General features: G+C 40.5%; 1 protein-coding gene across 5 annotated transcripts in view; it reads right to left on the bottom strand.

Annotated features, from left to right (window-relative positions):
* The window catches only part of ABCC9 (ATP binding cassette subfamily C member 9), a 115,758-nt gene that overhangs the window by 49,649 nt on the left and 38,802 nt on the right, over nucleotides 1-27,307 (bottom strand). For all 5 annotated transcript variants that reach the window (XM_067559241.1, XM_067559243.1, XM_067559240.1 and 2 more), the window contains exons 8-17: nucleotides 25,028-25,186; nucleotides 23,995-24,150; nucleotides 21,290-21,424; nucleotides 18,897-19,059; nucleotides 18,113-18,153; nucleotides 17,292-17,434; nucleotides 11,444-11,552; nucleotides 10,239-10,349; nucleotides 9,104-9,176; nucleotides 6,307-6,412 (exon numbers count right to left, since the gene is read on the bottom strand). In XM_067559241.1, coding sequence (XP_067415342.1) covers nucleotides 6,307-6,412; nucleotides 9,104-9,176; nucleotides 10,239-10,349; nucleotides 11,444-11,552; nucleotides 17,292-17,434; nucleotides 18,113-18,153; nucleotides 18,897-19,059; nucleotides 21,290-21,424; nucleotides 23,995-24,150; nucleotides 25,028-25,186 — 1,196 coding nt within the window. The remainder of the gene's footprint in view (nucleotides 1-6,306; nucleotides 6,413-9,103; nucleotides 9,177-10,238; nucleotides 10,350-11,443; nucleotides 11,553-17,291; nucleotides 17,435-18,112; nucleotides 18,154-18,896; nucleotides 19,060-21,289; nucleotides 21,425-23,994; nucleotides 24,151-25,027; nucleotides 25,187-27,307) is intronic.

The raw sequence follows: 27,307 nt of genomic DNA, 5'->3' as shown, positions 1-27,307 counted from the left end.
ACACTATTGATTTGAGATGCAGATGCTCAGTTCTTTTTAGGATTTAGGAGTGGATAACTCTTGAGTGTTTTCCGAGCAGACCCATGAAAGAGTGCATGGGAAAAAGGGTACTATCCCTATAGGCTGGAGCCTACAGCCTGGGGACAATCCGCTAGGCCCTGCCCCACCCTAGGGACTGAATGATATCAACAGGAACAGGAAGCAGGGAGAGAAGAATCCAGGCAGTGTGCAGAAGGGAACCAGGCAGGCTGCATTAAGTAGGAGCAGTTGCTCCCTGAATACAAGCCTAAACTGATGCAGAGACTTGGGTGTGGACAGTAAATTTGGGAGCCTGAACGGGGGGTTGTTCAGTATTGTGCTGGCTCCTGAAAGAGGAACTCTTTGCTGTAATGATTCCTGGGCAGAAGCCTTATTAAAAGAGATAAGGCCTCTTGTTAATGTGTGTTGACGTCTCCTGGCCCTAACTGAAAGCTATTGCCACTCCACTTGGGGAAATTAAGCTGTGACACACCTATAGAGCCACACTGGACTGCAAGGGTCTGCTCAAGGATTGCCTGCACATTTAAAGGATCAACAACTAGATGAGTTATGATGTCACAGATGACTAACACCACTGTTACCTTTTTGGAAGGGTGGGAGAGGCATAATTGCTGTCTTGTGGGACCCTCTCTAACCAGAGCTGTCTCTTAATTCAGAAAAAGCTTCCTATCTTCACTACCATGGAAAGATATTTCAAGGTACAAGAGAGAGGGAAACAGAGGCCTTTACGTTTAAAACGGGAGGAGAAGTTAGTCCAAGGGAAAAAAGAGAGACTAGAATCTCCCATTTAAGAAAAAAAACCTCATATCAACTTCCTTAGCAAATAGCAATGAGTCAAAGTGGTGGGAGAAGGGCAGAAAAAATGTGTTTAGCATATATGTCTGGAACTGCCAATAAGAATAATTTTTAAAACTTTGGGACCCATCCTATGGTGCTTACTACTACAGTGAAAAGACTGTAATAACCAAATTTCCCATTATAATGAATGAAATTAGTTGTATGAGTAAGAGTACTTTAAAGCCCCCAATTCGGCAAACCACTCCTCTTCAACTAGGCACTGAGGCACATGCTTAAATTCTATTGACTTCAGTTTGACATAAGCACATGTTTAAAGTTAAGCATATACTTATGTGCTCTGCTGAATTAGGGATTCAATAAATAAGAGTTGTAGAGTTTGACCGTATGCTTTTATACTAGCAGAAAGTTTACTTCTCAACCCACATACTTTAAATATGACAAAGAAACAAGTACAGTGCATGTCAGTAGTCTGAAGTTCAAGTTCTGGAGTGCACGATATTTCTGTGAAAAGGGCTTTATTTGGATGCAGGAGTTTGGAATCCTTATTTTGCTTATTTAATGTTGTTTTACTCTGTATTTTTAAAAATAATCCATGTTTCCCCAGGCCAGATCACTGCTAGTTACACCAGAGTTAAGTCTGAAACTATGAAAAGCACTGAAGTGATTAGATTGATCAGTCAGTTTCCATGTGATAATTTTGATTGTGTGCTAGTCTGTTACCAAATTTCTTTGAAATCAAGGATTCAAGGGAAAGTTAAAAACAGACATAGCTGAAGACTGGCCTACTTTCAATGTATCCTAGACTGGACCTTTTAAAACACTAACATTTCTCTAATTCTGCCCCTTGTTCTCCTGCAAAACAAATACAGAGGGAAGCAAATTAATGCTAAATCTCTGTGATTGCAGTGGAACTGCAGAGTCTGAGAACTTTCCCTCCTGATCTGCAGGCTCAACAGGACAATGAAGATCCAGCGTTCCAGCGATATGGATGCCCTCCAGCTCCATGAGAAACTTCCACTGAGCACTACCTTCCAGCCTCCCCCACACAACCATAGCAGAACTAGTAGCCATGCCGAGATTGTCTATTTACTGATTTATCCCTCTAGGTGTTTAATACCCATCACTGTTATCTAATGTTCTGTGGTAGCAACACCATGGTCTACAGCTGTACTCTGTGACACTGCTGAGGGAAGGCCTGCTTAGCATAGGATCAAAGAACACCATTATTAAGGGTCTGCTCTAACTTTTTTCTTGTCCATGTTTTACACCTGGCTTCTGGGCCCTCAGAAATACTTTGCACAGGGGAGGCTTACATACCCTCTACACTCTGTAGAGCAGAGGTTCTGAAACTTTTTTGCTGGGACCGCCTTTGAAAATATTTCAGGCTGTGATGACCTCCCCACCCACCCTTACTTCTGTGCTGCTGCTCCGGGAGGCACCGCCTTCAGAGCTGGGCACCCTGACAGCAGCCGCTGCTCTCCGGCCACCCAGCTCTGAAGGGCTCAGGCTGTCAGCCCCACACATAGCTGATAGCCATAGCCCTGGCATGCACAGGGGCTCACAGCTCACAACCCCCCCATAATAACCTCACAACCCTCCCCCCTTTGAGAGCCCCTGCTGTAGAGCTTATACAGAGGACAAGGAACGTTCCTCTTAACCACTCTCCCCTTCTGCTTGGCTCCACCACACCATTTTCTGAGGATTTGGTTCTCTCCACACTATGGAACTGTGGGTGTGTGCACATGGATGTGTCTCTGTAAAGTCTGGGTAGGAGCTTTCCAGCTCAGCCCTACATTAGGAGCTGGACTGGAACAATGATTCTGGAAACCCCCCTGTAAGGGCACCCCCTTGGCATCCTGTAGGGGAGCAGGGCCTAATGGTCATGCCACAGTCTCTGACTGGCAGGGGGGGTTATGGGGAGAGGAATCCTAATTCCTAGGCCTCACCAGTGAGTAAGGGTGAGGGATGCTACTCCCCTTTCTGGGTATTCCAGGGTTGAGGCCTCCCTTCCCTCAGGGAGGGCCCCCTTTTCAGGACAGCTATGCCAGAGTCAAGCGCTACGCTGCTGGGGCTGCAGGTCTGTCTCCTTCTAGCTCTGCCACCCAAATGAGCCACTCCTCTCTCTTTTAAGTGCTCCACCTGATAGAGCATTTGTTGCAGGTGCGTTGGGGCAATGCTGGCTGGGCCCAGAATGAGCCCTTAACCCCTGGTTTCCCAGTGTGGGGTTTATACACCCCATCACACCTCCACTCCCCATTATATGGGAAGCTTGCCCAGTCAGTTACTTATCAGTACAGCTGGAAGCCAACTTCACATCTAAGGCTTTTGATTGCTGCAAACCACACCACATGCTGAGGGAAAGAGCATCTGTCCCTGGCTTATAACCCCCAAATGATGTGAAAGCTGAGCCCAGCAGAGAACCTGGCCCATAAAGCCTGTCATAGGCAAGTTCTCTAAAGGGAAGGTGCTCTGCAACTCTTTGTCTTTCTTTCTCTAACATACAGGACAGTTTCATCCCTGGAGGAAGCAGGTACAGCTCTCACTGCAGTCAGAGTTGAATTAGTTCATCTAAAGGCTGATTTTGGCCACAATGAGCCAAATTTTACTTTCCCTTCTGCCAGTGTAAATCCAGATGAATTACTTTAGATTTACATCAGTGCAATTGAGGGCAGAATCTAGCCCAGTGTTTCTATATCTACAATACTACCGCTGATGTTTCTAGAAAATTTACCTAGTCTGTATCTCATCCCTTAGCTTATTCTTGGATCAACAGATATATTAACTCATGCATGCAGAATTACACGGAAAGGGAATTAAGGAAGTAATTAGAACTTTTATTATGATTTTGTGAATACAACAACAGGATTCATTTAGTCAATAGCTGAGGTATCCTCCCGTATTCACCTCTCTGTCGGGATGTCCGAAGTTATCGGCAAAACACAGCTTTGCTGTCTAGAGATTTACGTAGTGTATATGAATGTTATAAGACTCTTTTGAAGATGATTATTGGAATGATGTAAATATGAATTGCTGCCTCCTTTCATCCACTCCTTGAAATGAAATGACTTATCTCAAAGGAATGTCCTGGTTGAATATTTTAATAAATAAATTAGGACTAATGTGATTACTGTAGGTCATGTATTCTAATCGACACCAAACGCTCTACTCCTATTTCCTTTAACAAAAGTTATTCTTCTGTGGGTTCTAACTGTGCCCATTATTCCAGTGAGATCATATGTGTTATCACAGCAGACAGAGACACATGGCTCGGGAACCAAAACAATGCCACACATGGACAGGAAACTGAAAACTGTCAAGCTTGAAAAAACTGCTTTTTGGAAAAATGATAGAATAGATAAATACTCAAAGATCTGGTCGTGCCATTTTGATCACTGTAGGTGAAATTCATCCCTCCTCCCACAGACAAAGCCTAAGGACATGAGCTTTGGGTGGGAGAGTTGGGAGAACAGAATTAATCTCCAAAATCGAAGGCTATGTAGTGTGGTTGCAGCACATCCCCCTTCCCAAATGATGAGCTGCAATAGTAGCTGCTGCCTCACTGAGCCCCCCCATACAGGGATTCTCAGACACTAGCTCTGTATGACTGTGTTGATCCAGTGCAGGGCCCCCTCTCCCATCCGCCACAGCAGCTTTCTTCTCAGCTGCCTGTTCTGAGCTGGCACGCAGCCCCCCTCCATCCCACACAGGGTATGTGAATATCCCATCCTGCTTCCACAGATGTCAATGCCGAGAATTCCAACCAGGAATATCAGCCTCTACTTACTCTGTGCTGGTGCCTCACCACTGAACAGGCCACTGAACAAATCAGATTCAATGAGACTTTGGCATGTCCTCCTCTACACACTATCTGTAGCACCGTAAAGTGAAAACCAGAAAGACCAGCCTGATTAGTCTTAGACATTAATCCAAAACTAGAATATGCCTTTGTCCTTTATCTTTGTTAAATACTCCTTTTGAATTCTCCTTTTGAAGATAAGATCAGTAGCCAGTGTATAAATGCATATCCTGTACTATAAGAAGATATTTGATTATAAGTGTTAGTTAAAAATAAAGATGGGCCAACACAAACTTTGTATCCACAGCTCTCTCCAAACTTTTCCAACATCAGAGTATGATTGGATCCAGGGTTTTGAATCAGCCTGTTTTAAAATGACAGGGCCAGGCACAAATTTCAGATCCAAATCAAGATCTGATCTTTCTTAAAATTTGTGTCTATTCAGTTCTGTGGTATTGTTTCAAGCCATAAGTGATCCTCACCTTCAGATCTATTCCAGCTTTTTGGTGTGGTAAACAATTCAAATACAGCCACACAGGTGGCCGTATGCATCAACAACCACCACAGTCACAGGATAAAGAAACAAATAGTAAGGAAACTTGTATAATAAGCAGAGACGGTTAAAAAAAATTTCATAGAAATTTTGATTGTTCAAAAAATGTCATCAACCTCTACTAATACAAAGCCAGAAAAATGTAAAAAAAAATATTTTGAAAAGTGTCTAAAGCAATGCTATTGCCACTGGTGTCACTGTTTGCTAAGGCAAACTAGAGACCAGTCTACTTGCATCGGAGCACATCTGAGGTGGACCGGGCATGGATGAGGAACACACACCAGCAGTGAAATCCTGACTCCACTGAAGTCAAAGGCAAAACTCCCATTGGCTTCGGTGGAGCCAGGATTTCACCCCAGATGCATTACAATGCACGGCACACTCCATATTTTACACACAAAGTGATATATCCTTTCCATGTAGGTCATAAATAAGGTTAATGTATTTGAGACTGACTACTCAACTGGTTTTTACTATATTCAGATTCTCTTTTCATCCCTTCCTTCAAGCACCACACTGTAAATCTGCCACTGGAGCTGGGTGAATTTTTTCAGACTAATAGTTTATGTGATGAAAAATGCAGTTTTGATCAGCCCAAGATGATTCGTGAATCAGACATGAATAGTTTCAGCCAGTCAGACAATGGCTGGAGGAGGAAGAGTGGTGCTGGTGCTGGTTGCTGCCTCTTCTCCTTCCTTCCCCTCCTCCTCCCAGCACACCCAATAATATTTAGCCCAGTGATGAGGGGAATCACCTGGGATGGGGGAGACCCAGGTTCAAATTTATACTGTGGAACAGACCCGAAACAGACTTTCTTGATTCACCAAAAATTCTGAAATGTTTCAGATTTGGTTCACACCCAAACCATTTTTTAAAACATTTTTCAGAACTGCCATTGAACTGAAAACTCAATTATTTGCCCAGCTCAATCTGTCACTTTCTGTCACAAATGAAACATCACCAGCTGCATCACAATACAGCTGGTATAAATTTACTGGTAGTGGCTTGCAGGAGGGATTTTGAATGGTGTGACTGGATGATTTAACATGCTCTACATTTCTTACTATGAAGCGTTAGTGCTTAAAATTAAAATAACAATTAGAAGCTATTGGAAACTTACTTGTTCCAGTGAACTTTTCCCTCCAGGGTCTGCATCTCACCAAGTATAGCCAGAAGAAGTGAAGACTTTCCACAGCCAACTTGTCCCACAATCATTGTCATCTGACCTATAGTAATCATAAAGAAAATAAACACAGCAGAATCAAATGATAGAACACTAATCCAGTGAAAATGAAAAACAGCTTGCTAACCTGTATATTCTGTGAATGGCAATTTTTGTGTGTGTCCACCTGGGAGCTAATTTTGAAAGAAAAGGCTCAGACATACAGTATCTCTGGGATGTAAGTATATTGTGATGTCATATATTGCATGCGTTTTTATGATGGATTTGTACAGCATAATTCCATTATTTGTTCCTATTCCTGTAGTGCAGGAATGTGAATGTGATGCTGAACCAGTGCAGGTTAAACAACCAACCTGCTGGTTGAACTGAAAGCAACTTCTACGGACGTATTAGAAGAGCCTTGAAATGGTAAACGAGACCATTCCTTATAGATAGTTAGCAAAGGCATGTTAAATAGACTAGAGTTCTTGAAATGTAGGCCTGTATTGCTAGAGAATCAGAAATAAATACTAACTGTATCTGTCAGTGTTTACCTATATCTTGTTAGAAGTTACATGTAATGTAGTTTGTAGATGCTAAACTTTTCTTCCTGTCTATGATATTTCATTACTATATTCTATTGATTCAGAGATCAAAAGGGGATATTAACATGTAGATGGAACTTGTGGTGTAATGGTATCATTGTCTTTATTTCTCTTTGAAGTTTGAAGTAAACTACCTATGAACTGTTTGAATGGTTAATTGCCTTATGCTAATGAATGTAACTAGTTATCAGTGTATGCCTAGGAAATAGAGATTTACTTCAAAGCAACAACGTGCATTACCTATTCTTCATCAAAGGAATGCCTGCCGTGATCATTTGCTGTCCAGAGGCTATCTGCCTGCTAGAGAACTATAAAGGAAGTTTCAGGACTGATCCTGTTTTATCTCAGATCTATTTAAACTTTGTCAGGGAAACTCTTCAGTCACAAGACTGAGGTCTCCAGGTCTACTCTGGATTATCTCTGTAGATTCTCATGGAAGAATCTGAACAAACCCTGCACATGCACTGCCTATTGGACTATAACTTATTAAATTGATTCTAGAAGGACTTTTACAAATCATTAGCCTCTGCTATGAAACTGACCTAAGAACCTTTTTCATATCTATATGTATAATGATCTTTTAACCACAGTATCTCTCTTTTCTTTTTTTAATAAATCTAAGTTTAGTTAATAAGAATTGGCTGTAAGTGAGTATTTGGGTAAGATCTGAAATATTCATTGACCTGGTAGGTAATGTGTCCATTCTCTTGGAATTGATAGAACTTTACCTATGATGGATAAGGTTTTAAATAACCCTCACTATATACACTTGGCTGTCTGGGTGGGAGCCAAAGGCTGGATTGCTTAAAGGCAACTGCAATTTGGTTTCTTGGTAACCAGCAAGGTATTACAGAAGCTGTTTGGTTACTGGCTTGGTGAAATCTAATTATAGAATAAACCACCAGTTTGGGGGGATCGTCTGCCTGATTCTTTGCCGTTTGCCCTGAATAAGCATTCTCAGTGTGGCTCCTCTAGTGACCACGGTGACAGTGTGACTTTGTGAAGGTCACGTAGGGCCAAATTTTCAAAAGTAGTCTCTACTTTGGTAAGCCTTAATAGTGAATATCCAATGTTTAACATCTGGGTACCTCAAATAGAAAATACGTTTAAAAATTTGGTCCTTAAATGTATAAACCTGCTGGAACATATATATATATTTAAAACAACAACAACAACCCTGAGGGATTTATTGAGAGACCAATCTTGGGAACCAAATTTTTATAGTAATAATTATTAAAGTTAATAACAACACCCAAGTTCTCTATGTGGATTTTCCCTGCCAAATCCAATCCTGTGTGTGGGGGGAGGAGGGGAGGCGTTAACACCTCTGGCCACTTTTTTATAACTACTATGTTCTGTGATCAGCCGGTTTAAAATTCCTGTCAGTTCTGGCCTTAGTTTTGCTGTTGTCTGTTTTATTTATATACACACGCATTGATGACCAAGTAGACCTATTGTTTTGAAATGGGCAATTATTTTTATTATTAGCCATACGTTTAAAACAAAATAAAGAAGTACTTCTTCACACAATGAACAGTCAACCTGTGAAATTCATTGCCAGGGGATGTTATGAAGGCCAAAACTATAACTGGGTCCAAAAAGAATTAGATAAGGTCATCAGTGGATATTAACCAAGATGGTCAGAGATGCAATTCCATGCTCTGAGAGTTCTTTTGACTACCATATGTTGGGACTGGACAACAGGGGATGGATCATTTGGTGATTGCCCTGGTCTAGTCATTCTCTTTAAAGCATCTGGCATTGGCCATTGTCGGAAGACAGGATACTTGGCTAGATGGACCATTGGTCTGACCGAGCATGGCCATTCTTCTATCTATCCATTATTTTTTAGTTCTTTGGAGCTATGATATAGTTCCATGAACTAGAGTTCTTAATCTTTTACATTCTTCTCTTTACATTTCTTGACACCAATCTGATCACAATCTGATCCACCAAGATGGAGCTTGATAAATTTATGAAAAGGATTATATGGCAAAGTAGCCTGTGATAGCAGGAGACTGGACTCAATGACCCACGAGGTCCCTTCCAGTCCTATTTTCCTTTGTGCTTTGAACTATACATGCAAAGAATGGTCATTATAGCAAATACCAGTTTCACATGTTCCCTTTTAAAGTGCACATTAATCCTACCTGTTGGGATTCTGATGTTTATATTGGATAATGTGGCTATGCTGCTTCCCCATGAAAAGTATCCATTAGTAACCTACAAAATAATTTCATATATTAGAAGTTCAAACACCTGAATAAATAAATTACAATTGTCTGTTCTGATTTTAAAAGGAAAGATCACTTTTTACAAAAATGTGATAAAACACATTCAAGTATGGTCACACGAAAAAGTGCAAGTCGAGTAAGGAGAGATGGTAGAACAAGGCAAGGATTGTGACGGAAAAATAACTTGTGCATATATATTGTATGAAAATCCCTCTACTAAAGGGGTAGTCTCAAGGTAAAACTCATGGGCCCAATTATCTCTTACAGAGAAAAATCCATGCAGCATTATATCCAGAGAAGAGATTCACTGCCAGAAATGGTGATTACAGATGATAAGTAAGACATGTTTGTTTACCAAGGCAGAGATAGTTCTGGGAATGTATGATATTGTGGTCTATCAAGGAGGAGCACACAGACTATAAACAGGATACTTATAAGGTTTACAGTGGACATAAAAAAAAATGCTCCGAGACAGACACAAGAGGCCATATTATGTCTTTGAATGTGTGCACTCCCTTTGAAGTTAGCAAGCTCATGGTCTATTCTCCCCTCACACAAGAAGGGTATCCATCGACAAAACTTGGACCAAAGGCTGTGTTTGAAACCTGTGCATCAATTTAGTATGAATTTAATCAGAACATGTGGGAACTATTGGGGCATGTTCTGACAAAAGCTTTAGCTATATCAGCAATTAATCTAGAAAATTATCTTCTTATGGTACAAAACCTTTTAGTCTGGAAGTGGAGTAGCAGGGGGAGCTAAAAGAAGAACCTATACTAATGTCTGTATATTTGACCATCTAGTTCTTTTTCCTTCAGAATCTCAATATCACTTGCTACTGAGAAAAAATAGAGGTACTAAAGGGAACTGATTTCCAGCAGTCTGGTGTAAGTGTATTTTGAGCACACTTTTATTCAAGTGTTTTACACTTGATCTTGCAGTGGAAGGTTTGGTTTTGGAAGGATTGCAAGATTTGGTACTTTGGTACCAGTTTATTCCAGAGCATGAGGCTTCCTGACCTGTGAAGAATGAATTCATGAATTCAAACTACCTTGATTGCAACATCATCTATCTCTAAGGGATGTGGCTGCCTCCTCGACAACTGCTCATAGCTGTCCAACTGATGCCTCAAAGGCTGTTTCCTGTTTATGGCTTTGGTATGCTACAGAAAAAGCACAGAGAGAAGATAAGTTGAAATTTTCATAAGATCACAAAATTCACTTCCTCTGAAACAAAATAGCTTGTCCCCTTCCCTCAACCAATCTAGATCAAGAGAAGAACTTGTGAATAGTAACAGGGTATTTCAATACGTGTTGTAACAAAGGCACAATACTGTGAGGAGCTAAGTGCCTCTCGCAAAGAGCTGAACACCTTCAACTACCTCTGAAATCAGTGGAGTCTCTTCAAATCTCCCCCATCTTTTAACCTACCTAATTTAAGCTTCTTGTCAGCATCTTCAGTGCTCTACATAATTCTGCTGCTCCCTCCTTGTCCTTCTTTGTTAGGTTTGGTGTTGCTCCCTGTCCCCTCCATTCTGCAGATGTACCCAGCCTCATTCTCCCATTTGTCAGGTCCTTGGACAATCGCCTCTGTAACTTCCTCCACATGGCCACTTATGCATGGTACAACCTTCCTGAGCTTGTCCACAAAACTCCTACCTGTTTCAGTCCTTCTTAATGACTCATGTTTGCTGGGCTGCTTACAGAGAATAGAGCTGGCTTCTGCATACATTGCTTATTCTTCCTCCCCACCCCCATAATTTTTGTCTATCTGTCTTTAGATTGTGAGCGCCTTGAAGCAGGGACTGCCCCTAGGTGAATATCTGGAAAGAATCTGGCAAATCATGCATAGTAAAGAAAGAAAGAAAGAAAGGTCCTCATACAAATATGAAGGCTAGAGGAGATATTTAGAACAATAGTCTAAAACTGAGAGGGCCAAGTCTGAATGCTAGCTACATCAACCAATTCATTCTTAAAGTTTATATGTTCATGTTTTTCCTTTTTATTAATATCTAAGTAAGAGCAGGGACCCACTCTGTTGTAAAAACACAGTCCTGAGGAGCTTTCACTCTGAACAGGCAAGACAGGCAAAGGAGAGAAAGAAACTGAGCCACAGAGAGAGATGAAATAATTTCCCCAAGTCATACAGTTGGTGATGGCAAAGCCAGACTTAGAACTCAGATCAGTGTTCTAACCACTTGGTCATGCATGCTGCCTCTGCCTTTTTGAAATGCCATGTCAGAAAAAAAGAACTTACAAGTCCTGTGTGCTTCTTACACGACTCATAGGTTACAGAACTTTCCCCATTTCTCCAGCTGTCATCTCCGATCTCATCACTTATGAGAAACTCATTCAGCTTCTGTACACTAAAAAACAAATAAACCAGTTAATGCCAGATTTCATTGTAATAATCTGCACTCCGATCACCTGATCAGAATACTCAAACTTATGACTGCATGGACCACCTACACACCCTTTTGGATTGTAGAACATCCTTGTGGCAACTACAGCAATTATTTTCATGGAAAAATAACCGTATAACAGTAGTTAATATATTTTAAAACTTTATTTTATTGCAGTTGTAGCCCCTGGAAATGAGGAGAGCTGACACCATGTGACTAACCAGCTCTCTGCAGAACAAAAGCAAGAGCTCTGTGGATCACCAGTGGCTTGCCAAACGCATGCTATTCTTGCTATGTTATTCTTTTAAAAAAGATAATCTGCATAGTCATTCATTAGCTTTTTGGGCTGTCTCAATCTGCACTTCATCCCAGGGGTCTGTAGCAAAGGGCCTAACCAACTGATGAGAGAACGTGGCTATGCAAAACCCCTCACAGTATATCCAAATCCAGAGTTTATCACCGCACAGTGTTACAGGGGCCTGCTTAAGAGCCAGTGGAAGAAAGCTGAGCCAGCTCCATGAGGAATGGACACACTAAACATGACTCTAATTGTGTGATGCACTAAAGGAACATGCAATGACACTGTGCTACTGCCTTAGAAGGCACAGGTCAACCATTTCTTTCAGCCACAGTCAAAAACTCTTCTGCCATCAGAGCTATGCTAATCCTTAAAGTGAAATAAAAGGTCTGGCCAAAGTAGAGGCATTTATTCACACCAGGGACAAGCACTTAATTATACCAATGGATATGACTGATGATGGGGGCCGGAGAGTGGCCAAGCACACATTCCTCATGTCTCTGCACTTGGGAGTTGCTAGGTTCATGGGAGAAAGATGATAGGAAATAAATTTTCCAATGGGTGAGGTTTGTTTTGGCACATAGACTCTTCGAGTAATGTCCTTTGGGGTGGCTAAGGATAGTAAGTGAAACACACACAGCATTTTGATTTTAGGACAGCACTAAACATATCACAGAGATGGAGAGACTAGAGTGATTTATTAAGGGGCATGAGATTTTCTACTAGTCAGAAATCATTTTCAACCCAGGAAACTCTCTGATGTGTCCCTGCTCCCCCTGTAACAAAAACAAAACACTGTTTATTTAATTTGTTAGTGACCTGATCGCTGGTGAATGGTAAGGAGGGCTCAGAAGATGAAGTCTGTGTCTACATTACCACTATGTCTGCAAAACTTATGTCGCTCAGGGGTGTAAAAAACACCCCTGAGCGACATAAGTTTCGCCAGCACAAGTGGTAGTGTGCAAAGCACTATGTCGGCGGGAGCAGCGTAGAGCGGTTGCACGAGCAATCTTACAGTGGTCAGTACAGCTGTGCCACTGTAAGGTCTCAAGTGCAGACATGGCCTAATGTCCTGAGGTGTGTTATTTGTTATTATTGTTATCCCCCAAACACAGACAGCAGCAATGATACAATACTTGGCCAGTGTGCCTCAACCTTGACTTGGAGGGACTATGTATGAGGGTAGGAAATTGAACTCAGTCTTCAGATCCTGTCAGTGCTTGGCCTCTTTGTAAAAGGGTGTCAATTTGTGTCAGCTATGGCAGTAGTTTGGGATCAGTACACCTCATAACTACACTGAGACTGCAACACTTTTCATACGGGACACTGAAGAGCCAACAGATGGCAACACATTTCAGTCTCTAACAACCAGCAAACTGCTCTGTCGCCCACCCCTAGGGAAGTTGGTTTGTCACATTATATATCTTGGGAAATGTCACACCTGATTCACGGCAAACTTTGATATAACCACAGATTTTGTGAGTTTTATGATTTTCCTTTAGTGCTTCCTCTTGTGACAGATATAGCAATTTCCTGCAATATCCTGGACAAACTTATAGAATGAAGTTAAACATATTGAATTAAGTTTAACTATTTTAGGACTTCATTATATTAAAAATGCAAATATTTATGTATTATAGTGGGATTGTATGTAACGTCTCCAGGAAGAAGACATGACTAATGTAATAGTCTTATAAGTGTTATAAGCTTCAAAGAACTATTTGAAACAATGGGCTGGACAAGAATGAATTTTTAAAATTAAATAGGATTCCCAGGAAATCTCTAGGAGGAGTTGTATGAAATGTACCCCCCGCCCCTTTGGTTATGCAAGAACTCAATCTTTTGAATCTTCACCCTCTAGGGAGGGAACCTTTGTCTGCTGATCACTTGTTACTTGAAGACAAGATCAGATGCCCAAACTGTAAAAAAGGAGTGGCTCACAGATTCCTGGGCATGCTTGTTCTGAGCCAACACCATTATGAACTTGTAACCACAGAGAAATACTCTGGTGGGGTTTAAGGACAGACTCCTACTGGAGCCCTTGTTGGAACTGGGGTGATCTCTGATAAGTTTATTAGCTTGCGTGTAGGTTCTATTTAATATGCTTTCTCTATAATGTTTTGATTTTCAGAATAAATGTTCTTGCTTAGGAAAAACTGCGTGGTACCTTGAAACTGTGGGCAATTACGCTGTTTATGGCTTCTGAGGAGAAAAACAAGGTAGGCCGGCTTAGGCAGTCTGACTTACTGAGGAATTCACAAGGCAGGCAGGAAACTGTGTAGCCTGAAAATACCCCAGTCAGGAGGGAGTGACACACATGTCTCCGTCCAAGAGAGATGATAGCTGGGGAGCCAGAAGCCTGAGAGCAGATGCCCTTGGTGGACCATAGAGGGAGAAATACAGGTGCAGTTGCCCTGAACTGTGGCATTCCTTCCATCTTCCCCACTGTTTTTCCATGCTACTCTCTAATCCACAAGGGGTTCTCCAAGGGCTTTGGAAGGCCAGCACTAAAATCCCCTCAAAGTCACAACCTTGTCACAGAACTCTGGACAGTCACAAGTTCTTGCACTCCCTGTGACCTAGCCAGTCCCTTGGGTCTGGGTCAGGCCCACTTTGGGTCTGATTCTCCTCTCATACCAGTGTACATCGGGAGTTACTCCACTGCTATCCCTGGCATAGCTTTGATGACTGGAATAGTTTTCCAGATGAGCTATTGCCCCTCTATTCATGCCAATGGTCCTTTCCAAAAAGGGACTTGGTATTGTGGACAGAAAACAAAAGACAGGAATACTAATTCCACCATGAAGCACAGTCAATGTTCCACCCCTTGTGATGAGAGGAAACAGTAGGCCACCCTCCCCTATGTCAAGGGCCATGCCTCAGATAGCCATTACGTTGTTCCCTGCCACCCCCTGCCCCAGCTTCTCCCTCTCTTCCCCTTCTGGGGTTGCTAGCCAGCAGGGAGCAATTGTGGCTGGCCACTGCATGATGGTTGAGGCTGGGAAGGAAGATATGAGCTTCAGTCCAAGTCAGGACTGTCTGCCCTGAGTCAGGATTTCAAGATTTGACCCAATAATAATAATTTTTTCAGCCATTAACTTCATTGACCCTATTCTTGTTCTCATATGGCACAGTAAGATGGATTGTCTGATCTGGGGTTTTTTATGACTTTTAATCATTCAGAATAACTGAGGTGAGTCCCCTCTATTCCATCTCTTTCTCAGGCAAGTGTAAAAGAGATTTCTTTAACATAAGAACATAAAAATGGCCATACTGGATCAGACCAATGGTCCACCTAGCCCAGTATCTTGTCTTCTGACAGTGGCCAATGCCAGAAGCTTCAGAGGTAATGAATAAAACAGGGCACTTAAAGAGTGATCCACCCCACTGTCATCCAGCCCCAGCATCTGGCAGTCAGAGGCTTAGGGACCTCCAGAGCATGGGGTTGTATCCCTGACCATCTTGGCTATCTTCCATGAACTTAGCTAATTATTTTCTGAACCCAGTTATGGTTTTAGCCTTCACAACATCCCCTGGCAATGAGTTCCACAGGTTGACTATGTGTTGTGTGAAGAACTACTTCCTTTTGTTTGTTTGAAACCTGCTGCCTATTAATTTCATCAGGTGACCCCTGGTTCTTGTGTTATGTGAAGGGATAAATAATACTTCTTTATTCACTTTCTACACACCATTCATTATTTTATAGACCTCTATCATATCCCCCCCTTAGTTGTCTCTTTTCCAACCTGAATGGTCCCAGTCTTTTTAATTTCTCCTCATATGGAAGTTGTCCCACACCCCTAATCATTTTTGTTGTCCTTCTCTGTACCTTTTCTATTTCTGATATATCTTTTTTGTGACAGGATTACCAGAACTGCATTCAATATCCTAGGTGTGGGTGTACCATGGCTTTATACAGTGGCATTATATTTTTTGTCTCATTATTTATCACTTTCCACTCAGAGATGACCCATATCTTTCAATGGGGGGGGGGGGGGGCGACAGAGTGAGGGCAGGGGCATCAGCAGCCGCTACTGAGCATGCTCAGTCCATGTGAGCCTACTCAGTACAAGACATGCAGCAAATCTGGGGGGAGGGGCATGTGACACCGCCCCTCCCCCCATGTACTGCCCCACACACATCGCCTCTTCTTTCCTAATGGTTCCTAACATTCTCTATGCTTTCCTGACTGCTGCTGCATATTGAGCAGAGGTTTTAAGAGAACTATCCACAGTGACTCCAAGATCTCTTTCTTGAGTGGTAACAGCTAATTTAGACGCCATCATTTTGTATATATAGTTGATAGTATGTTTTCCAATGTGCACTACTTTGCATTTATCAACACTGAATTTCATCTGCCATTTTGTTACCCACTCATGTGAGATCCCTTTGTAACTCTTCACAATCTGCTTTGGACTTAACTGTCTTGCCTAATTTTGTATCATCTGGAAACTTTGCCACCTCATTCTTTACCCCTTTTTCCAGATCATTTATGAATATGTTGAACCATTCTGGTGCCAGTACAGATCTCTGGGGGACCCTGCCATATACCTTTCTCCATCCTGAAAACTGACCATTTATTCCTACTCTTTATTTCCTGACTTTTAACCAGTTACTGATCCATGAGAGGACCTTCCCTTTTATCCCATGACTGTTTTCTTTGCTTAAGAGCTTTAGGAAGGGATCTTGTCAAAAACTTTCTGAAAGTCCGAGTACACTATATCCACTGGAAAACCCTGGTCCACATTTTTAATCACCTATCCAACAATACGAATAGACTGATGAGGCATGATTTCCCTTTTCTAAAGCCATGTTGACTCTTCTCCAACAAATCATGTTCATCTATGGATCTCGTAATTCTGTTCTTTACTATAGTTTCAACCAATTTGCTTGGTACTAGGATTGCCTCTGGAGCCTTTTAAAAAAATTGGCATCACATTAGCTATCCTCCAGTCTCTGGTACAGTAGCTGAATTTAGTGATAGGTTACAAACCACAGTTAGTAATTCTGCAGTTTCATATTTGAGTTCCTTCAAAACTATTGTGTGAATCCCATCCAGTCCTGGTGACTCATTACTATTCATTTTATCAATTTGGTCCAAAACCTCCTCTACTGACACCTCAATCTGGGACAGTTCCTCAGATTTGTCACCTAAAAAGAATGGTTCATGTATGGGAATCTCCCTTACATCCTCTAAAGCGAATGCAAAAAATTAATTTAGCTTCTCTGCAATGGCCTTGTCTTCCTTGAGTACTCCGTTAGCACCTCAATTGTCCAGTGGCCCACTGATTGTTTCGCAGGCTTTCCACCAGTCACCTTTCCTTCCATGTTACATAATGGGAATTGGTATTGGTTCAAGGCTTTCTGAATCCTGTTGGGGAAACTAACTGAGCTACAGTGCTTACCTTACGATGGCCTTGACTGCAAATCTAACCACAGTGGAGAGCAGGAACAATGGTGTGACCAGGATGTGAAACAACGACAGTGACGCAAAGGCCTGTGCTGGCTGCAATGTCATGTCATTGGAATATTCGTAGGTCACAAAGGTCTGTCACACCACAACAAGAGAAGATTAGTGAAAAGGATGCCATGCTACATAGGCTAGCTCAGAACATGGGGAAAAAACACCTATCAAAGTATTTTGCCTGAGATGGGGCTGATTACAAACTGACTAAGGACCTCAGGGTTTGGTGCACAAAGATTTCTTATTGCCCATCATGAAAAGATAAAGGCATTTCCTCTGTGCACTGGTGGTGAAATTCATTTTTGTGCAGGGGGCTAGTACAAACGTATGTCCCACTTAAATCCAACTTTATACCTTATTCTGAGGATTTAAATTATCTAGCCCTTGTACTGGGCCCATGCACGGGAATGAATTTCATGCATAGACAATGGAATAGCGACAACCCTACATACAAACCCCCAAAATAAGATATTCTCAAACCTAGTCTGTCCCCTTCAAGTCCAGCCAAATTTTGATATTCTCTTTGGTTTCTGCTGAAGACTGACATTAATGTTGCACTTTTTTTTTGCTTCCTTTTTCACAAGTCCAAATCTCAGGTGTTGTAAATTCACATTTGAGAATTGGGTCTATTAGTGTAATGCTGGTAGGCAGCGAGCAGGGGCATACTAGGTCACATATTGTTTCTGTGAAAAGTAGGTCCTAACTAAACAATGACAGTGTTTTTCACTTCTTTTCAAATAAAGGGGAAAAATAATTTCTTACTGCAAGAACAGCTGCAATTGGGATGGCTGCATTCATAAAAACTGTGGAAAGAAATAAAATATGCATGACACTATTTGAACTGTGTGAAAAAACCCCTTAATATTAACAATATTAGTATTAGCAATACTTTATACTGAAACTAAGGATAGTCAGTTAAATAACATGTTAGTTGAGGACTTCAACCTCAAATGTTGTTTCCTATGCATTAAAACTCCCAAAGGAAAACTCTTTATCAGGAAGAAATTTCCTTCCATGTCAGACTTAGATCTCACATACACAAACAAACAAGACACGAAATGTTATAGTTTCTACATTTCAGTGAATTGAAATAAAATATTTTCACATGAACTGCAGAATTATTATGTATCACAGCCAAAAAATTGTTCTGTAAGAACAATTTACTACAAATATTGGGGCCATTTCCCTCAATTCTACCTCATTACAAGGAATGTAATTTATTTTAGATCCTAATTTATCTCTATCCCAATCACTCCTGCTGATGTTATCTCAGTGCTTATTAGTGTAAAATTTAATAACTAAGGTTAAAGAAAATGTTTTACAAGTTAAACAATAATAGTTACAAAATCCACCACACAATGTCAAGCTTCCTGCTGCGTTGTCATGTCTTTTATTTTCCATCATGTTCCATAACAAAATAGCCGCTGCTGTAAGTACAGGAATATCTTTCTTCAACTGAAGTTAAATGGAATTTGCTATTGAGAGTTAGATCCACATCTAAGAGTTATGTTACAAACGATGCTGCCCCTGCAACAGAATTACTTACTGGAAAGAGATGTGTAAAGTGCAAAGGTTTTGAGACTTATGAGCTCCTTCGTTCGTGTTTCCTCTACGCTAGCGCAAAATATGTGCTCCCACGCATACAACTTTAACAACTTAATGCCTTTCAAGATCTCATTGGTTTTCTTTAACCTCTCGGTAGAATAATCCTTTGTATTAAAAAAAAGTAAGAAATTGAAAATTACATAATTAATTTTAAAAAAATGTTTTTATTAAGAAAGCTTTTTTCGATTACTTTTGTTCTAAAATTAACCAAAGTATTACAACTGGGTTAGCTCATGACCTAGTATATTCCTCTAAGTTCTGTACATAATGAAATAATATACAATTTCATGTTACTTGAAGATTTTAGAGAATTTAAAATCAGGGAAAGAAAATAAAAGTGATTCTGCACTGAAAAAAAATGAAAACTAATGTGTCTTGGGGAAAATAACCTGAAACCTATGTATCTGAATGGAAAGTGAAACCTGGGAAGTAATAATATTGAAAAAAGATGGATAATTGGTAATGCACAAAAATGATATTTGAAGTTTCAGTATGATCTTGCCTCAAAAAGACCAGTTTTGGACTGCAAACAGAGGCGTCACATAATATGTGCTTATTTTATTGATTTATTTAGGTAATAACCCGTCATCTGCAATATTGTGTTCATCTGTTTTGGGCACACCATTACCAAAATATATTAAGAAGTTGGGAGGAATTCAGAGAAGAGCAACAAGAGAGATCAGAGGGGTGGAGGAAATTGTGTCTGAAAAAAGTATAAAAGATAGATCTTCAGCGAGTGTAAATTGGCGGAGGTCCATTTGGGGTCAATCAAAGTGAGGATCAGGCCCAGATATATTTAGCTTGGCTAACTGACAGTTGAGATATGAGGGGGAGATGGTAACAGTCTACAAATATCTGAAGGCTCTAAACATCCAGGAGGGTTGATTAGAATTCTAATCTGAGGGATTAGAAATAGGAGTTAAAGGATAATATCAAGAAAGTGAAAAGATAACATTAAGAAAATTAAAAATTAAGATCAGTATCAAGATACATTTCCACTCAATGAGCTCTATTGGACTGTAGAAACATCTCCCATTGATGGAGAGTGTACAATAGGGACTGATCTAATATGAGTACAGAGGTTATTCAAAAATTCAAAAGGCTTTTGGGTGGAGTACTGTTCAATAGTTAAGCTGTTTGAGGTGATCTATTTCAAAAGGGCTCATTTAGATGATTTAATATTTGATTTCTATATTTTATCAGTCATTTTTATTAATTGCTAACATTCCATAAAGTATATCACTTGAATTAGAAAACAATGGCCTTCCATGGCATCTAAAACATAGATGGTCATAGATGTGATCAAGCTATTCAGATGAATGAAACTCACCTCTGTAAAAAGGGTCAGCACAAGACACATATACCCCTTAAGGCCCACGTTCACTATTTAAGCCTGTACTTAAGTGCTTTGCTGAAAAGGGATGAATTGCTGAATCAGGACCTAGCCCCAGATCCTCAAAAGCTATTTAGGCTCCTAACTTTCACCGGTTTCCATGGAAGTTAGGAGCCTAAATACATTTGAGGACCAAGGCCTAAATCCTTATTTTCAAAGCTTCAGAAGGACCTGAGTCGTTTATAAGCTTTGTGCTGGCCCTCCACACAGGAGTGAATTTCTTCCATGCAAATTTAATCAAGCAATAAATGGTCTCAGGAGTGCTATGTTGTTAAGCAGCTCTCCATTCTGTAGAACTTTAATCACAATTCAACAGAAGTTGGATATTTCCTTTCTCCTTCCTTCCCCCAGTGAGCTCACTGAACATGCTCAGTGGAGAATCTTTGATGTCAGTGTTATTAGTGAATACTGGAGGAGAGGAAATTCAAATGATCAGAACTTAGTAGTAATCAGGAATGCAGCAAAAGTGCAAATCTGTGTATTGGTAACACCAGTAAAATGTGTAATACATAATGTATTTAAAGCACCTCTTAAAAATAGTTGAAAATGTACACAGTTACCACTGTGATAAATTGAAATTATTTGATGGCAGCCCAAAAATAAACAAAAATTGAAGAATCAAAATTAAATTATGTGGTTAAATTTCATTAATAATAAACTTTCCAAAAAGATAGTTCTTAGTTTTCTATAAGTAATAATACTTTGTTCTTCTATAGCACCTTTCATCTGAGGGTCACAAATAACTTTGCAAACAACTTGTGAAGTAGGCAAATATTACTACCCTTGTTTTGCAGATCTGGAAACTTAGGGACCAAAATGTTAAATGGTTTACCCAAATTTACAAATTTATTTGGAAAACCAGCAACAGAATCCAGAACCCTGATTCCAAGTTTCCTGGTTCAATGACTGGACCACAGGCATCACTAAAATAAATTACTTACAAGAGTGCTCTTCTGAGCCTCAGCCAACTTTGTAGCTATGAAATACTGTATTGGAGCGAGCAATAAAATAACAGCAGCGCCAACCAATGCACTTTCTCCAAGTAAGTTATATAGTAGGATCACGCCCATTATGATCTAAGGAGGAAAAAGACACATAGAAAAAGCAAAATTTTTTAGGACCCCAACAAGACAGCCAGGTGAAATAAATCCTCTCAGACTATATAGTCTAATAATACTTAGAATTTGCATTAATTTAAATAAAACCTCACTTCTAAATTTACTTCAGAAGTTAAGTTTTGAAATTCTAGGGAAAGTTTCTACAAACCTTTATTATTATTATTTCTTTGTGTTGCAGTAGCACCTAGCTGCTCCAGTCATGGACAAGGACTCCAATGTGCTAGGCACTGTACAAACGCAGAATGAAAAGATAGTGCCTGCCCCAAAGAGTCAAGCCATATAAGTAGTCAAACCAGTAGTGCTATGGAGTCAGTGGGCTTGATTCTCATTTACTTAAAAGCCCCTTTACACCACTTAAAGGAGCCTTAAAGTGGGTATAAATTATATTTACATTCACCTTAAGGTACCTTTGCACTGCCAGAGCGAGTCCTACTCTAAAAAAGAATGAGGGCCAGTAGAGGGACTGATATGAATAAGGGCTACTCATGTAAGAAAGGGCATATGGAATTGGTTCCATACTTTTATTTGTTTCACCTTTTCCGTTAACAAATGAACTCAATTAAACATGTCTTTCCATTGCATGGTCTAACAGCTAACACCCAGTCATGTTTAAGATTTTGAAGAATATTATTTACATACATAAAGATCCTTTCCTTAGCAGAAAGATAGACAAGGTCCCTGGTGCCAATTTGTGCCTGGGACAAATCCTGCTGTCCTTACTCAGGGCCTAGCCCATCCTTTCAGAGAAAGAAGCTAATTGAACAGCTCATGCAGAAATATCTGATACCTCAACATGTGAGTTGTTGATACCAGCTGCACAACACTTTGACAGTGAAAGACAGCTTTAAAAATATGATACACTTTATCATTTTTACTTTAGTTTTTTTTAAGTGCTAGTGTCAGCTACTGGATTGATTCACAGATTTTAAGGCCAGAAGGAACCATTTTGATCATTTAATTTGGCTTCCTGCATAATACAGGCCATAGGAGGTCACCCACTAAACTCTGCATCAAACCCAGAATTTATGTATGAGCTACAGCATATCTTTGAGAAAGACATCCATTTCCCAAGGGCATTGATTTAAAGTCCACTGAAGTCCATTAAAATACTCCCAATTAACTTCACTGGCTTTTCAGCTAAGTCCTGTTGCTCCTTGAGCTAGAGGAACAGCAAAGGAAGTAGCAATAGAAACTTCCTCAGACTGTCCTTTCAATGTCCTGGTGGGATCACCTCTAAGGATTAAGAAGGTAATTCAGTTTCTATATCTATTCAGTCCTTGCCATTTTACCTAGACTGATTAAAAAAAAAAAAAGACCATGATGCTACATACAATTTAAGCTACATACAATTGGCCTGAGACCAGCAGTTCAATTAACAAAGACCAACAAAAAACCTTCATATGGTAACCCCCTTTGGACAATTCCAAGCCACTTTGATTTTGAAGAAGTGATTTAAAGTTGAAAATGTCTGTATCATTTCTAATCCCTTATGCCATCCAGGCCCTTTATTGTTTGTTTTTTCACCACAAATTCTCTTGGATGTTTCTGCTGAAAATAAACAAAGGACAAACAGTGGATGTTTCCTGTATTATTATTATGGGTGATTTATATAGTGCCATGAATTTATGCAGTGTAGCTCTAATTTGCCAAAGCTTTTAATCCTGTTATTTTTCCTTGACAGCTATCAGTAATACCTGTAAGTTATGACCTAGCCATCCCCACTTAGAAGTCCAAGAGTAAAATTTTCAAAAATACCTTAGGAGCCTAAATTTTATTGAAAGTCAATGGGACTTAGGCTCCTAAATTGGTTCATCACTTTTGAAAATTCTGCTACCTCAACTCTAGTATTTTCTTTCATTCCTTCTGATTCATCTGTTCTTCTGCTACATACAACCCAGATTGGATTAGAACCAGATGTTTAGAACTAGAAGTTTATGGTAAATAGTTCACCTGTTTAGCCCTCAACCTCCAAATCAGTGTTATTTTCTGTGCATCACCGACCACGCTTTCTGACATTATAGCACGTGACATACCATCCCTTCTTTGCAATATAGGATCACAGAATTAAGGGCCCAGTTCTGACACTCTTCACTCTTGCTCCATGAAACAGTTGCAAATGAATACTGCAAAACCAGCAATATTTTGGTCTGCCAAGGGTCCCACCATAGCTGCCTGCAGAGATTACTTGTGGCAGTTGCAAAACAAATATGAGCAGAGGAAGGTATATAGGGGCTGTGGGAAAAACAGGTCATCCATGCTAAAATTCCCAGACCATTCACTTGGCTTGGAAATATTACCCAGAAAAATCTCTCCCCAATTCAACTTCATAGCCTTTGGAGGAGACAGTGAACAGCAGTTCTACCCTTTAGTTCTCCTCCTGGTCAGAGCTCTTCATTTGTAACTTCATTTGTAAGTGGCATAATTTCCACTTTGTGTTAAACACTTTGTGTTCCACATTGTGTTAAAAATATCTTCTGTTCTCAGGGGGCGTTTCTTCTAAAAATTAGGCCCTTACTTCGATGCTCTACCTGAACGGGCATAGCCCAAAGATTAGGACACAGAAACAAGAACCACATCAGCTGATTTGTTTCTATGGCAACCAAGTTATTGATCTGTCCCAAGGTCATCTCTCCCATGGACAAGTTGGATGTGGAAAGCCTCAGGATCTTATTGTATATCATTGCCTGCAGGAAGGAATAAAGTACATTATATGAAGTTACAATAGCAACTGGACTTTGCAAATGTTAGTATTGGAGATTGTCCATTCCCCAGTCCCCAAACAGAGAGAGAGAGAGATTTTTGAAAATAGAAGTTACATAGTAGAATTATAGTCCCAATTCTTTTTTGTTACTCCTGCATTCATTACAAGCAGTCCCATTTGGCCAAACTTCTCCATAGTGTAACTACACAGATCTCTTTCAGCAGCAATGAATCTGGCCTGATGGGACTCTTCTTGTGAGGAAGGGCTGCAGAACTGTTGCTCATGTTTGATCAAAAACATAACAAAAATGACAACAGAGTGTAGAGAATAGGGATATGGGATGAGGAAGAATACAGCTTATTTTTGAAGAAAAAATATAAATAAGGCTTAATGTAAGTTCAGACAAATCTAAAATTAGGAGCAGTTACAATGACTGGCAGATGGAAACCCTGTAATTATAAAATGAGTTTCTGTCTATCATGTTTTCTATTAAGTTTTCAAGCAGTAAACAACAAATACGGGCAAGCAAGGCTGAAAGTGACTTGGTGGAGAGCATTTCATATAGCCGCACAGGAGACCTGAGTTCGGAAGAGATTTTGAGACTACATTCCCAAAGCAGAATATAGTGTATGGTGTAAAACAAAGGCTATGTTTTCAGTCTACAGCAGTGGCAGTTCTAAAACTAGAAGGGCTCAGATCTGCAAAAGCTTTACAAGCTCCAGAAGATACTGTGGTACCAATCCTCAGCTGAGGTTACACATCACACAGATAAAGGACAAGCTAAGTGAAAGGATAACATTTGGAGCCATTACTAGGACGTTTTGCAGCATGCCAATCTCGGAAACAACATCTTTACTCACCAGTAAGGCACCTCGCAGGTTGATCCCAGTTTCTATGGTAACATAATAGGAAGCCTGCAGAAACGTTCTCTGCAGGATGAGGGCCAGGAAGAGAAGAACTGCGAGGACATAAACATTTCTGAGAAAATCCTGTGAGGAGAGGTATGAATCTGATGGATCCTTAGACCAAAAAGAAAGAGAGAAAAGAAAAGTTTAGACAACTATATATGTTGGAAAGATGCTCTGTAATTTGGGCATTGGAAGTCAGAAGATTCAGTTTTCACAAGGGAACAATAGTATTAATACTACTGTAGCAAAGCCATGGCTACTTACAAAACCACAGTTCTAACTATGTTGCATGCTATGACCATTTGGAACTTCTTTGCAACCACAGCGATAGAACCCAGATGCTCCTGTTCCAAAAGCACCCAAGCCTTTAACACGTATAGTGAAGGAGGATTGGATTGCTCTTAGCAGGACAGAGACTATGGAAGGCAGTTCCGATTCCGAACTGAGGGCAGCAGTTCAATTGCACATTCAGGCAGTTCATTACAATACTTAGCACCACTGATGGATAAAGCCAGAATACTGAGGTCCAAGTTTCTGTCACTCAGGCCATGGGAGAAGTAGTTCACACCTGCCTCCATGCTGCGTGAACTGGTTATTGATCTTCTCCTTGGGCCGGAGAACATGTGTATGGAGATGAGCACCAAATCAGCATGCTCAGCACAGAGGCAGTATTGTCAGCTCTTGAAATTTTATCATGAGTCTCGTGACATTTGGTACTTTTCTTAGGTTCTTCAAGTTCTTCAGTTCTTCCCAGGGCAGAGGTAATTTGCACCATCCCCCCTCCTGGCATGTCCCCCTCTGCACCTTTCCAGCTGTAATGACTGTAGTGACTCTTGTGTAGGAGGGGAAAGAGCAGCCCAAGAGGGGCTGCTTCCCTCTTCCTCTACACTGTGATCCGTGATGTGGGTAGGCCTTGCCAGGGAGTAAGGGGATGCCTTGCATGAGCATGTACTCAGAACACAATATGGCCCTATTGGAGGGATTTATTGTGGGGGCTGAGTCTGTCAGCTGGAGTCACAAGGAAATAATCTGTAGGGCTGGCACCGAGAAGGAAGAGCAGGGGCAAATCGTTTCCTCTTCCTCTGTGGAACTTGGTCTAAGTGTTCCAGTTTCACCAGTTGTGCCCAACACTCTGTCCACTGAATGAAGGCAACAGGCACAGATGGCATATTTAGATTCTGCAGATTGCAAGCTTTCCTTTTAAAAATACCTCCATGGGTCACAGAGCCATGCAGTGGCACAAACAGATGGCTGAATGATATTTTTCATTCAATTTTTTACAAACCTGTAGCAACACAACTTCAATTTAAAAACAAGCACTAAGATTTCTGGCGTCTACCGGATGTGAAAAACAGCACTTTGTCTTCTGGCAGCAGTGGACAAGTCAGGAATGACAACATTTAGCAGAGAACCAATAATTGCACAACAGGGTTTCTTTTTTCTTCTAAGCCCTTGGTTTCATTGAGTAACATTGTTCGTAGGTGTTGCACTGACAGTCCTGGAGACTCATGCTTTTTAATTATCCACAACCTGGGTACAGCACAGGCACAGCAGTGCAGGCTTTCTTGAACTGTCCCACCAATGCACATCCTAGATTATTCCCATTTATGGAGGTAAGAGAGTAGTTTATTCACCACACTCATTTTATTCTTGACTTCTCTGATGCATTCTGATGGTGTTTTCTGAGCTGCAGACATCTCCTCCCCAGAAACGGGAGCTCATTCACATAAACCACATAGCTGCCTATAGATAATAACTTTTATTATCTTGGGATGGTTATTGATATTTTATTTGTATTTTATGTAATTAAATTCCTTCCAGGAATACAAAATAAGCAAAGGAAGTCTATACCTACAATCTGACCCTTAGGATTGGAGGAACCATTTTGTATAACATAAGAGTAGATCTGCTGAGCCTTCACCACGCATGGGACGTGAATGCCTCATGAGGATGAAAAGACTTCTTTAACTCATTTTGTTTACATTTTCCCATTTTCATGCTTTTCTGTGCTGCTCGGTTTCAGCCGGGGAGGGAAATGAATATACCAAAATACCGTGAGGAAAACTATTCTTGTGGTATTTCCAATCCAGCTGGAAGCAGGATGTATTGGAACTGTTACAAAAAGCCTGTTCTCATGAAATTTCCATCCTGATTTCCAGATGAAAAACGTTTGGAAAGTATGAATCCAGACCATATCTTCCGACCCTTTAAGGTTCTCATATCACTCATGAA

Source organism: Emydura macquarii, unplaced genomic scaffold, assembly GCF_026122565.2.
Source record: "Emydura macquarii macquarii isolate MOO-44397 ecotype Brisbane River unplaced genomic scaffold, CSIRO-AGI_Emac_v2 contig_2205, whole genome shotgun sequence".
NCBI lineage: Eukaryota > Metazoa > Chordata > Testudines > Chelidae > Emydura > Emydura macquarii.
Note: the sequence above shows the minus strand (reverse complement) of the source record. Positions and strands in the feature narration are given on the sequence as shown.